The sequence below is a fragment of the Mirounga leonina genome, unplaced genomic scaffold (genome assembly GCF_011800145.1).
Source record: "Mirounga leonina isolate KUSES-001 unplaced genomic scaffold, KU_Mleo_1.0 Mir_168, whole genome shotgun sequence".
NCBI lineage: Eukaryota > Metazoa > Chordata > Mammalia > Carnivora > Phocidae > Mirounga > Mirounga leonina.
The window spans coordinates 36,554,522-36,567,684 of record NW_023270426.1 but is presented as its reverse complement, the minus strand read 5'-3'; the positions used below and the strand labels follow the sequence as shown (position 1 = coordinate 36,567,684).

Sequence of the window (13,163 nt, the reverse complement as noted above, 5' to 3'; positions counted from 1 at the left end):
TAGAATAGTTATCTTTTATTTATTTATAAGAGGAGGAATGTATTCTCATGAAAACATGACTACAGAACTCCAAGGATGGATCTAAGAAGGTTTAAAAAAGCGATTATTCTTTACATATTCATAATTCTCTCATAAACTCAGCACAAACCAGGCTAAAGTTTACACCTGTTAAAGAAAAAAAGGATGCAGAAGGAAAGAAGAGCTTGTTTTCCAGTGTCTCTTGCCATCTGAAGAGCATTTTTTTTTTTTTAAGAGAGAGAGAAAGAAAGAGATAGAGAGAGCCTGGGGGGAGGGGCTGAAGGAGAGGGAGAGAGAATCTCAAGCAGGCTCCATGCCCATTGTGGGGCCCCACTCAGGGCTCAATCTCACAACCCTGAGATCATGACCTGAGCCAAAACCAAGAGTCGGATGCTTAACCGACTGAGCCACCCAGGCGCCCATGAAGAGCATTTTTAAGGAGGTAGTGAATATGCTAAGGAAATCATTCTTACCAATTTAACACACGTTCCTCATAAGCAAGTCTCTGCTATCCTATCTTAACATACATGTAAGTAAAAGTAATAAAACAATTCTATGTGATAGACTTCTACTCATTCTGATTCCTCCTCAGTTCAAATTACTGAAGTTGTCTTATAATACTTAAAAACAAACCCGTTTACAGAGCCAGTGACATCATAATGATTAGAATTGCATTCATTTTCACTCCCTCACACATTTTCCTACTGGATGAGTGGCTTTCTTGTTTAAATATGGAATTCAGTGATCATAAAATGGATTTCATCCAGATACAAAATATGAAAAACTGAACTCATGGGAAATGACCCTTGCAGTGCACACCACCCTCAGGCTTGAAGGATTTTCTATTTCATCAACTGTAGAGGAGTCATAATAATAAAACATAAAATATTATACAAAGATTAGAAAATCAGGCGTCGCATACCACATAATTCCTCCCCAGAATTGTTTTCTTAGCCTAATGCATTCTCACTCATTCTCGGCACCCACAGCCAGTCCACTTGGCCTGTCCCCAGGAATCACACCCCTCGGTTGAGCTAAGGGATCCATCTCCGTGCTTCCAGAGCACTGCATGCCTTTCTCTTATCACTTTCTATACAATTTTGAAATGACATGGGATGCACTGTTTGCTTGCTAGCTCTGCAGGTCAAGGACCCCGTGGTGCTCATTTTTGCATGCCTGCCAGCTCCCATGGTACCTGGCGCTTAATGGGTTTTCAGTTATTACTTGTTTTGTTGTGTTACTGTTAATATTTTGAACTATGTGGAGAATCATTTTGCTCCCCATTTTTGCTCACTCGTGGCAAACACCCCTAACAGCGACCACTGCCCCTCTCCCCTTTATCCTTGCTGGTAGAACCTTGATTTTGTTTGAAGTTTCACTCTCCACAAAGCTCTGTGCTCAGGAAATGACTCCTCTTGTGGGGCTGAAGTGGGGGACACGAGTGCTGACTGATCTGCACAATCCTGGCTGCCCCTTCCCCTGGCCTGTGGCCCGATTCTAGCCTATGAGGTCTGAGAGAAAGTCCCCTGGCGAGTATGGGGAAAAGGCTTCTCTTATAGTATAGAGAGACTCATGGGAGGAGACGCCCTCTCTCCCCCAGGCATTGCGTGGGCTATCCGAACAGTTGCAGAGGTCTTGCAATATGGGGGAGGACATGAGACTGCAGAGACATTCTCCATGGTATGCTTGAGCTGGAGTCATCTGCCTACAGACTGTCACTGAGAGAGAATGAGCCCCTGAATGCATCCTAACTACATCACCACACAATAAGAATGGGAAGACACTGGAGGGGATTTAGGAGCCCCTATTGGAGGAAACAGAGTCAAAATTGAAAGTTAAAAGGAATCAGGGTTTTATCTCACAGTAGAGAAGCCTCTGGATAAACCTGGTTGCTGTTTTCAAATTCATGGAGGCTTTCAAGGATGGGACATCAAACAGTTATTCCCCGTGACTTCTGAAGACCTAACTGGGAGCGGAAACTGAATTAAAGCAGGAGAGACTCTGCCTGGATTTAAGAGAGAATCTGCCTGTAGGAATGATAAAACCCTGACATGGGCCCCTGAGGATGAGAGTCTTTCCCTTCGGAAAAAGACAAGAGTGGAAAACATGAGTCTTTTGGGCAGTTTATTATTTTTTTTAATTTTCAATTTTAATTTTTTTTTTTAAAGATTTTATTTATTTATTCATGAGAGACAGAGAGGCAGAGGGAGAAGCAGGCTTCCCACGGAGCAGGGAGCCCGATGCGGGACTCGATCCCAGGACTCTGGGATCATGACCTGAGCCGAAGGCAGACGCTTAACCATCTGAGCCACCCAGGCGCCCTTTTGGGCAGTTTATTATTCACCTACTTAAGGCAATGGGAATAACCAAATGACTACCTGAAGTTTGTAATTTTATGCTAGTTTAGAGACGATAAGTTACTGAAATTCAGGTGGGTGAGGAATCAGCTACAGACCTCCAAAAGTGTTCATTAGGCTCTAAGTTTGACCTGACAGAGCTGGAAATACCTGTTTCAACACTCTAAGGCCAAAACATCAGCATGACATCCAGTTTATAATTTATGTTGAACACACACTACTTATCAGAGCTTTGAGATTAGTCATATGCCCAGAACGAGGACACTGCATGAGAAATGTAGCCTCAGGGAAGGTGGCTGATTATTTCCCGAGTGTTTATTAGTAAAGCTGATCCTAATCTGAATTCACTTTTCCAGGCAAGAATGTAAAAGTGAGTATTGGATTTGGTCAGTTCCTCTGACCACATCAACACTCTTAAAGTACACCCAGCATGCAAGTCACCAGGCAGCCGGTGGGGAGCAGCCCCGCTCAGGCCTACCCATTCCTGAATCCAAGGCCTGGGTTCAAGGACCGATGCAAACAAATGATACTGCAAATTGAGTTGCTAGCTGTGAAATTACGGCATGGATCCTAAGTAACCCGAGACCACAACTACTTCTCCCCTTAAAGCCGATTTTATATAAAAGCCATTATTAGCAAGACTCTCCCATCAACCCTGGAAGCTAATGTAAATACAATAAAGGCATATCAAAATCGGTTTCAAAAGGTTCGTCTTGTTGATGTGATTATGTATGTGCCCATCAGCCCTTCACTTCACTGGCATTACAACTGGAGCATTTCTTTTCTTTCTTCTTTTTTAAGATTTTATTCATTCATTTGACAAAGAGGGAGAGCACAAGCAGGGGGAGCGGCAGAGGGAGAGGGAGAAGCAGGCTCCACGCCGAGCAGAGCGCCCGATGCGGGGCTCTATCCCAGCACCCCGAGATCATGACCTGAGCCGAAGGCAGACGCTTAACCGACTGAGCCACCCAGGCGCCCCTGGAGCATTTCTCTTCTTTATAAATTTGGCAGGACAAATCTTAAAATGCGGGTTCTGTGTATTGAAAACCATTTGCTCACAAATCAACAAATGCTCTTCGGTCCCACCAGGCATGTCTCCTCTGAGGCTTTTACTGGAACAGCAGGAGTTGACAGAGACCGGGCAGGACCCCCTCCTCTCCCTCGAAACGGACTCCCCGACTTCTCTCCTCACTTCTCCTTTCATCTAGTTTTTGAAAAGCCCTTCCCACCCCTGCCTGTTTCTCTGCTGCACTGGGGCCCACGCTCCCTGACTGCCCCGGAGCCCTGGAAATAGTGTCTGGGTTTCGGAATCTTCCTGACTTCAGAGGAGAGGCCCAGGAGCTGCGAGGCGCTCCGTGTGGGCTGCTGCCGTCCTGTCCCCTCCTTCCCACCTCCCTGTCCCGGCCGCCTGGTGCCGGCCGCCGAGGGCGGGGTGGCGGTGCCTTTAGCTGGTGCTACCCAGACAGTCTGTTCGGGTCCTCGCTCTGTTCCTTCAGCTCATGAGGTCGAAGCACAGAAGCAGCCCTTACACGGGATGCGGGCACCGTACATCTAGGCTCTGAGGTCATCCAGAGCTGGGGACAAACCCCGTTCTGTCATCTAAGACCAGCGTGTCTCTGGGCACGGTACTTAATCTCGGGGACTCCTATAAACAGTTTCCTATGGAGAGGATGATAATAATACCTGCTTCCAACATTGTTGTAAGGATCAAGTAATAGACATTTAAAAAGCACCTATATGTTACTCAGTGTTGTTAGAGAGAGGGATACACCACTTTTTATAGCAATGAGACTTCTAAATCCTGCACTCAGAATACAGCAATAGATAGTATTTGCCACTGGCCCTCCAGTCATTCGCCTTAAAAGAAAACCTCAGTCTCAGGCCCTCGGTCACCCAGCAAAATAGCTGCAGATCCGAAGGACCTCATCTTGGCGCTCAGAGGAGGACTCTTTTCCTAGAGCCACGGAGGCTACGCAACATTGCATGTAGCACATGCCGGCCTGGGACACGGGAAGGTTAATGAGATAACATCTAGGCGGAAAGTGCTGAGTGTGCTAAGTATTACCATGTTGCCATTACCCTAACACTGGAGCTAGCTCTCCTTTGTCCAGATTATTCGAGAGCATTTGGCTCTGAAAGAGAAGGTACAACAGGTGAGGCATAAATGGACGCAAGTCAAACACATCCTCACCCCAGACACACGTTTCAGCAGCACAGGGAGCTGCAAATAGGGAAAGGACTTTGGCCTCTAGGGTGCTTCAGTTCAGTTGTTTGACTTTCTGGGTTTAGAATTCTATCCTGCCACGTTTCTGCATTGCTTCCTAGGGGCCACTGATGCTGGAGCCACGGTGCACCTGCCCATCAGCCCTGTGACCTGGGGACGAGCCATGCCACCTCGCTGAGCCTCAGTTTGCTTGCCTGGAAAATGGAGATAGTAATCCCCACTTATTTCACACGGTCCTGAGGCTACACAGCAGGAGGGCTTCGGAAATTAGAAAGCGATGCATATTAACTTGAATTATGAGATGCTAGTGTCTGTTTTCTCGTTTCCTATCTGCCCATAACCAATGTTAAGAAATAAAGGTCTCCGACTCTACTGGCAGGTGACCAGCCCTCATGCATCATAAACTCCAGCTGAATTTCCACGAGGTTGAATTATGGATTAGGTAAAATGGTACTCTTGGTTCTATTTTGAAGGACCAGCTTATCCACGGCTCGGTGCTTATAGTTTGTGGATCCACTAAGACATGCTATTATAGAGAAATAGTATTAACTTTTATTTATGTAGCACATGGAATTTTTCAAAATATATTCACATATATTATCTTATGATGCTATTTCAGGTCTACGGGTAGGTCTCTGTCTCTCCCAGTGAAATCTTTAGGGATATTTGTTCCTCTCCTTCCTGTTTTCCAGCACTTCACCCTTAGGGGAGGCAGAAGCCCGGGGCCTCAAGTAGTCAGGGCGTGACCCCAGGAGTCTTACTGAACACAGCCTCGGTGGCAGCGGTCACTAAGAAAAATGAAGACAGCTCCGGGCTGCCCAGTCGGGTCTCATGGACTATACACACGGGCCGGACACAGACAGCCCTGTTCACAGGGAGAAAGTGTCCCTCCACGACCTGCGGTCACCAGTGTGGTTTCAGGAAAGGCTCCCACGTTCCCAGAGCCTCCGTTGCTACTTACTGACAAACCAGCCCCTCAATAATCTTATTGTATGTTTTCAAAATAATTCTCTGTAATGCCCCAAGAATGTCTGAACTTCTGTGTGAACTCACTGGTTTGCATATTTTTCATCTTATTAGTGGGAACTCCGATAGACAAGGCCCATGACCTTGCCTTTCCATGAGTCTCCCGGGCGGGTGCAAAGGCAGTCTCTCCTGCTGGTGAACTCCCAGCGCCCCCCACCCTGGTCTCCTTCTGATTCTCCTTCACACCCATTCCGGCCTCTTTCTTCCTTTGCTCCCTTCATAACCAATGTTAAGAAAGAAACAGCTTTGCTTTTGATTACAGGTTACTCATTAGAGAATGCCACAAGATTCTGGTTCTGAATTTTTAAGAGGCAAGATTCTGAAAACAGAAGGAGAGTGCAGAGAGGATGCTGCCTTTGATGACCTGTTTACCCCAACCCTATGCGGCTGGGAAGGGAGCATTCAGCTTTTGATTTCAGGATGACTGCACACGACCCCAGTTCTAATATCACTTGTCATTCATAAATCCCCAAGACATCATAGACCCAGCCAGATGTGATGTGGCCTGGCCTAATCCTTTTATGGAGATGCAAGGGAGAGTGGAAGTTAAGCCTTAATTAAAAATGAGATCTGATATTGGAAAATTAAGGTTTAAAAATGCTTTGAGTGGACCTATTTGAGAGTACATTCAAGTGTATGGATACATCAATTCAGGAGATACTGTTATTTTTGCTAGATGCAGCCAATTTTATAAAATCATAAAATACCAAATTTATAGCTATAGGACAAAGTGCTTCCCAGTACCTCCACCGAGGTTTCGACTATATGTAGCATGATACATTTTGATATACATATGCCAATTCCTCTCTGGATTTCCAGTTAAAGGTATCTGTCACACAAGGACAAGAGACCACACTGGTAAATAAAATTTAAAAGTAATTCCCCAATTTTTGCTAAGTCATCCATTCACTTATATTTTTAGTCTTTTTTTTTTTTTTCAAGAAATCTTTACTAATGTTTAACTTTGCTTACCGTACATTGTATACATTCTATATACAGTGAGATGTAGAGTCATTCTGGCATTCAAACAATTAAAAATCATGATCAAGCAATGAGAAACTTCCCTCTCAAGTTAAACCCCACTACAAGAAATTTCATTACAAGTGTATTTGTAATAACCAAGCGACTGCTATAGAAAATGAGGCCTGGGAACTGCCTAAGACAGACTAGCCGGAGGAGTCAGGCACAGATCAGAACTGAGGGGAATCTTGCAGGATGGAGAGTGAAGGATTTCAACTGTGTTTCCACCTTTCCTTCCCAGCGACAGGAGGAATGAACTGTGCTCTTCTTTCATGTACTCTGGACTATCCCTAGTGGGAAGTCTAAAGGGCAGTAAACAGCCAAACAGTGAGATCTACAGGGAGAAACAGCAGATTTGAGGATTCACACCATATCATCACCCCCCAAAAAGTTAGAACTGACTCTAGCTGGGAGAGGTAAGCCCTTTAAACTATTAGGCTACAGAAAAGGCCTTCAGTAATCATTAGTTGAAAGAATGACCAAGATGATCCCCAGAACTGCCTCAGTTCCACCTTTCATTCTCTTTGCAGATGCCCTTGCAGCTGAACAAGAGACAACTTGTCCCTGGGCTTTGTAATGGCTGGACTCGTATGTGTTCCTTTCTTGAAGAATGGGAGTATGCAGTAATTTGCAAAACAAAACAAAACAAAACAAAAAACGACAAAACAAACAACAAACCAAAACCTCCAAAACAAAAACTGCCAAACTGCTTTCCAAAGTAGTTGTTCCAACTTACACCCCCCACTAGATACTAAAATACTTCTTCGTTATCTAATATTCTTGCCAGAACTAGGTATCATGGATTTTACCAAGAGGAGAAAGGTAACATGGCATCTCATTGTTTCACCCTGCATTCCCCTGATTACTAGTGAAGTTGAGTCTGTTCTCTGAAATTAGTTAGATTCACGTAATATCTTATCTACTCTCTAAGTCTTTTGACTTTCATACTTCTTATCTCTTTGTCTCCCACTCTCATTATTCAGAATATTTCTTTCTTTTTTTTTATTGTGCCTATCTTCTGTTTAACCAAGCCATTGGTTTTTATTTCAATTATATATTTTTTATTTTTAGAAATTCTACTTGTTTTGCAAGTTTACAAAATCATTACTTTTAGTCTTTTTTCCTTGTATATTAAAATCCCCTCTATTATTAATTTTTGCCAATTAAAAATACACTTATCTTATGTATGATTATAATATTCAATGTTATTTGGTGTCTGGTTCTCCTATTTTGTTTCTTGGATATCCCCCATGGTGTCTTGATTGCTTGTGTGTTTTGTGAGTTTTGACATTCAGGGCAGATTCTCTTGTGTTTAATTGTGGGAATTTTTTGAGGCCTGATTTGAAGGTGGGTTCCTCCAGAGAATATTTCTTTTATTTATGCCATGTGTTTGGAAGCAATTAAAACCTGAAGCCACTTGAAAATAAAATTTTGGTTTTTTTGGGTCCTCGCAGATAACATAAATTCTGGACCACAAATCCCTCTGTGGGTTTGCTTGTGGTTATAAATTTTCAAGGGAGATTTTTCTCCCTCCTCTACCCAGCACAATGGTCAAGATAAGCAAGTTTCCTTGCTATTCCCATTATGGAAAGGATTTTTTTTTTTAAGATTTTATATTTATTTGAGACAGAATGAGAGAGACAGAGAGCACATGAGAGGGGGGAGGGTCAGAGGGAGAAGAAGGCTCCCTGCCGAGCAGGGAGCCCGATGCGGGACTCGATCCTGGGACTCCAGGATCATGACCTGAGCTGAAGGCAGTCGCTTAACCAACTGAGCCACCCAGGCGCCCTGGAAAGGATTTATACCTAGTTCACCTGTATACTGAAGGCGTTACCCACTGGGGTCCTAGCTTTATGGGGGGGGGGTGTCTCCTATTAGACTTCACCTTGATGGGGTTCTTGCCTTGATCTCCTGTCTGCGTTACCCCCACGCCATCATCAAAACCTAAGGTCACTCCCAGCAGGGCTCTTCAGATGCCTCCACGGACAAGGGTAAATTCAGAGCACAGTTCCCTTCCAGGGTTCCTGCTCTCACTTTATTTGCCTCTGAATATTTCATAGTGTCCTACCAGCCCAGTGATGCATTTAAAAATAATTTTTAATTCTGATATTTTATTTAGCATTTTTAGTTGTTTTCAGCAAGGGATGTTCAGGGTATCTCATTTGTCATACTGAAGCAAACAGGAGTCCTAGTCTATTATTTACTGTATTTTTCTGTACATCTGCAGTATTTTGTATTTTTAAAAAAACATAACAATACTAAGACAAACTCCTGGAAGGAAACAGACAAAAAAATTTGTTAAATTAGGATGGTGTGATTATTGGTGAGTATCCTTATCTCTATTTTTCTGTACTACACACACACACACACACACACAGAAATTGGTAACGAAATGGAAATCTTTAGGATCACATCTTAAATAACAGTCCATTTCCATAAACTGAATTGTCAAGTAATTCTTAACTGATTTTAATCAAGTAAACTTTAAAGAGCAAGTTTACCCTTTCCCTGAAAAAGACCCAAGAAGTAGGTAATGCTGAGTATTACCAAAGGTAGTGCATTCACTACCCAACTTTCAAATACACAAGATGGTCTTATCTAGAACTTGTTTTGAAAGAGCTGGATACATATTTTCTCCTTAAAGAACAGTAAGAGATGGTTCTAGTAAAAACATCTTAGGAAAATTAAACTTTAATACTTCCTCATTAAACAGTATAACTCTTTCAAATCTCTTTTTAAATCTCTTAAATATATAAAATGGCTTTGGAGTATTTTTAAAATAAATAATTCAAGTCGATGTCACATTGATTATAGTGTCTCAGTCTCCAGAATATTTGTGGACTGGCAAACTTGATCGTACCCAAAACGACCGCCACTCCCGGAGACAACCACCCAGCGAGGAAGTGTTGTATGTACTTAACCCACAGCACTTCTGACCCCCTCATTACCCCACACTCGTCGACAGGAAGTCAACAAACTCACAAATTGTTGCCTACATGGTAGGTGAAAATGGTGTCTCACTTTCACTCTTTTGATAGCAGTGTAAACTAAACATTGCACGAAAATGGAATAATGTCTTTATTTAAACTTCTCTTACTGACCTCCCTATTTTGGGTTCCTTTCAACTTTTTGTTATTACAAACAGGGCTGCAATTGATTTTTTTTTTTTTTTTTGGTACATCCATTTTTACACATTGTCCTCTTATATTCTTAGGATAAATCCAGTATTTTGCTATGTCAGTATTTTGCCAGATCGCCCTACTTTGCGATAGGCGCAAGTTCTTACTTTAGATAAAAGTTGTTTAAAAAAAATATAAATTCTTAGATTAAATTTCTAAAACTAAAAATAGTTCATTCATATCTAAAATGTTTACTTTGTATTACTAATGTTAGTGTCTTACTGTCTGTCACCATTTATCTTGCTGTATCTTGTTTCTAGAAAAAAATGTAAATACAACAGCCCAAACTTAAAAAACAAATAAGTTAGGGAGTGACTATTTGCACTACCAAATTATTTGCTTTACAAAATGGTACCAGTTTAAATTGAAAGCACCTTGAAAATATTTGAAATAAGGCCAAATTTGCAAAAATCCAATTTACATATAACTTTCCCAGAATATATCAAGCACAGAAAATGGGATATACTTATTTTAACACAAGTTTATGACTCCTAGGCAGTCGAATGAATCTGCTGCTGCTTTTATTGAGAGGCAAATTGTGTACAGCGTAAGGAATCCATGAAGGATTAACAAAACTGTAATTATGTGGTATTTTTTTCTCAAAACTCTTGGGGTTTTGTGTTTTGTTTTATTAAAGCCTGTGCTTCAAAAGCAGAAAAAATATCCACTTCCCCTCCCTTGCTTTTCAGGCTTTCCACTGCATGCCAGCCAACAGAGTGGCACATGACACATAACATGCATGGTCAACGTCCCACCGGCCTATTTGCAGAACCAACAGTACATATTGAACGAAACCACACCTCATACAAATGACTTTTAATCACCCTTTACCCTTCGGTGTAGGAGAATGGTGGAGAGCTGGGTGGAAGGGAGAGCTGGTTGTTGGCAAGACAGCTCAAGGAATGGAAATACACCATTACGGGGGGGTGCAGGAGGTGGCCTTCTTACTCACTGGCTCTAATTCCCTCGCCACAAATGATATGACAATGCTGTAGGGCTTAGAAAAATTGGGGCAATGCTGGGGCCGTGGGCAGCAGAGAGTGTATTAAGGACAGCCTGCCCGGTCCTCTCAGTGGCAGATAAAACACACAGATACACGCTCCCCACATTTAACCAGCGCCAGTCCTGTCTAACAGAGGGTTTCCCACTCTTTGGCTCCAGTCGCTCACCTTTTCCAAGCCTGACTCAGAAATACGCAATATCCCATTTAAAAACACTTCTGTGGAGGCTCCTGGGTGGCTCAGTTGGTTGAGCAGCTGCCTTCAGCTTGGGTCTTGGTCCCGGGATCCTGGGATCGAGCCCCGCTTCAGGCTCCTTGCTCAGCAGGGAGCCTGTTTCCTCCCCTGCCTGCAGTTCCCCCTGCTTGTGGTTGCTCTCTGTCTCTGTCTCTCTCTGTGTCAAATAAATAAAATCTTTAAAAAAATAAATAAATAAAAACACTTCTGTTTGTGAGAAGGGTCTCACACAGAAGCTTGGGGGAGGAGGGTTACCTGGCAGTTTTCCAGCACATTCGGGAATCCCTGCCTGCACTCCAACCATGATTAGCGTGAGGCCTTCAGAATGTAGGCCTGCGAGGAAGAAGGCAGGCATAGGGCAGGCCCTCTTGGCACTTCCCTCTTTCTTCTCTTCACTCTCTGCCCCTCTTCTCCCACCAGGAGTTGGGCCCCCGGCAGCTCCTCACCAGGAGCCCACCTGTCACTGCTAGAACCACCGGAAGGCCAAACAAGGTGCAGTGCCCAGGGGTCTGTTTGGCACTTTCAGAGTTTATGGCCTTTGGACTAGACAAGGATTGACCCATTTTATTTTAGGAGATGAGTGGGAAATGAAAGTAATTAGTGGGAGAAGGACTGGACTGGGTGTCCAAAGACCTGGGTTTACTTCCAGCTGGGCCACTACTGAGCCCTGTGACCTTGGACTAACACTTAATCCCTGCAGACCCATGTTTTATCGGCTGAAAAATGAGGTTTGAACTGAGTGAACTAGGGAGTAAAACTGAGCCAAGTGATCGATTTTGTGCATATTCGGGTGGCCGTGGCCATGTGGCTGTGTGTGTGTGTGTATGGGTGGAGGATGAGAAGATGAACCAAAGGAAAAATGGATTAACACAGCACAGGGTAAACACTCAGAAGTGAAAGTAAGCAGCTGGAATGATGAGGTGTGTCAAAGGAGAGAAACTTCCTTCCCCTTGGCACCGAATAACAAATTACCCCAAAACTTGGTGGCGTAAACCAAAACCAGTGTGTTAAAAACAACTTTAAAAAAAGGATTTTGTGGGCTATAAATTCAGGAAGGGCTTAGCTGCTTTTTTGTCACATGGAATGTCTCCTGAGGTTGCAGTCAGACACTGGCAGCGACGGCAACATCTGAAGGCTTAACTGGGCTGCGTGTCCAAGATGGCCTGTCCACGTGGCCAGCAGCCATTGCTGGCCACTGCTGGAAGCTCAGCGAGGCTGTGACCAAAGGCCTGCCCAGAAAGATGTTCTCAGGGGAGGGAGACTCCTTCCATAGCGGCCAGCTTCTTCCAGAGCAAGCACCCCAGGAGGAAAAGTAGAAGCGGCATGGCCTTTTCTAATCTAGCCTCAGAAGCCACAGAGCGAGGCTTCTGCCACACTTTATTGCTCAGGGAAGTCACCAGCCCATCCTGATTCAAGAGCAGGTTCAGGGGTTCCTGTTCTTGATGAGAAGATGTTAAAGAATGTTGGGGTCGAATTTTAAAAGTGCCCCAGGCACCTGACAAGAATTTGAAATAAATGTCTTGATAATTTTTATAATTTAATCAGCTTCCCGAGGTAAGAGGCTTCCTGAACAATCTGGTTGGCTGGGTGCTCATGAATTGAGTGTACTTAAGGAATCCCTGCACTTTTCAAGTAAATGATACGGTTCCAAATCGGAGATCACTTTAACCTCCATCGCTGTTTGATGTGAATAAAGTTAGCCACATAACTCCTCAGTGCAGGAAGAAGGCAAAGAACTTGAAAAATCAAATAACTAGACTATTATTTCTAGATTGATTTAGACGCTTCAGAAATAGGCTTCTCCTTCTGCGGATCTGGCAGGTCACTGTGGACATGGGACAACCACGCCACATGACATGTGGGAGAGAGACACCAAGTCACCAGGAGTGACTTGGAGCAAGCTATTCTAAGGGAAAACACTCCAGAATTCATCTGAGGTCAAATGTATGCTCCTTGGACCTGAGCTGGTCTGACACTGGCGCCTGAGAGCAGGCACACTTCGTGCATTCTTCCTTGGGTCTAATTTCAATGATTATTCCTTCCCATTTTGTGCAGCCACCATCAGACTGATTTTAGTTCCTGGGGATTAAACAGTTTCTGAAGG

General features: G+C 43.6%; 1 protein-coding gene across 1 annotated transcript in view; it reads right to left on the bottom strand.

Annotated features, from left to right (window-relative positions):
* Window positions 1-11,363, bottom strand: part of LOC118017127 — a 34,164-nt gene extending 22,801 nt beyond the window's left edge. The window contains exon 1 of the mRNA XM_035015060.1: window positions 11,315-11,363. Coding sequence (XP_034870951.1) covers window positions 11,315-11,363 — 49 coding nt within the window. The remainder of the gene's footprint in view (window positions 1-11,314) is intronic.
* Between the last annotated feature and the right edge of the window lie 1,800 nt (window positions 11,364-13,163).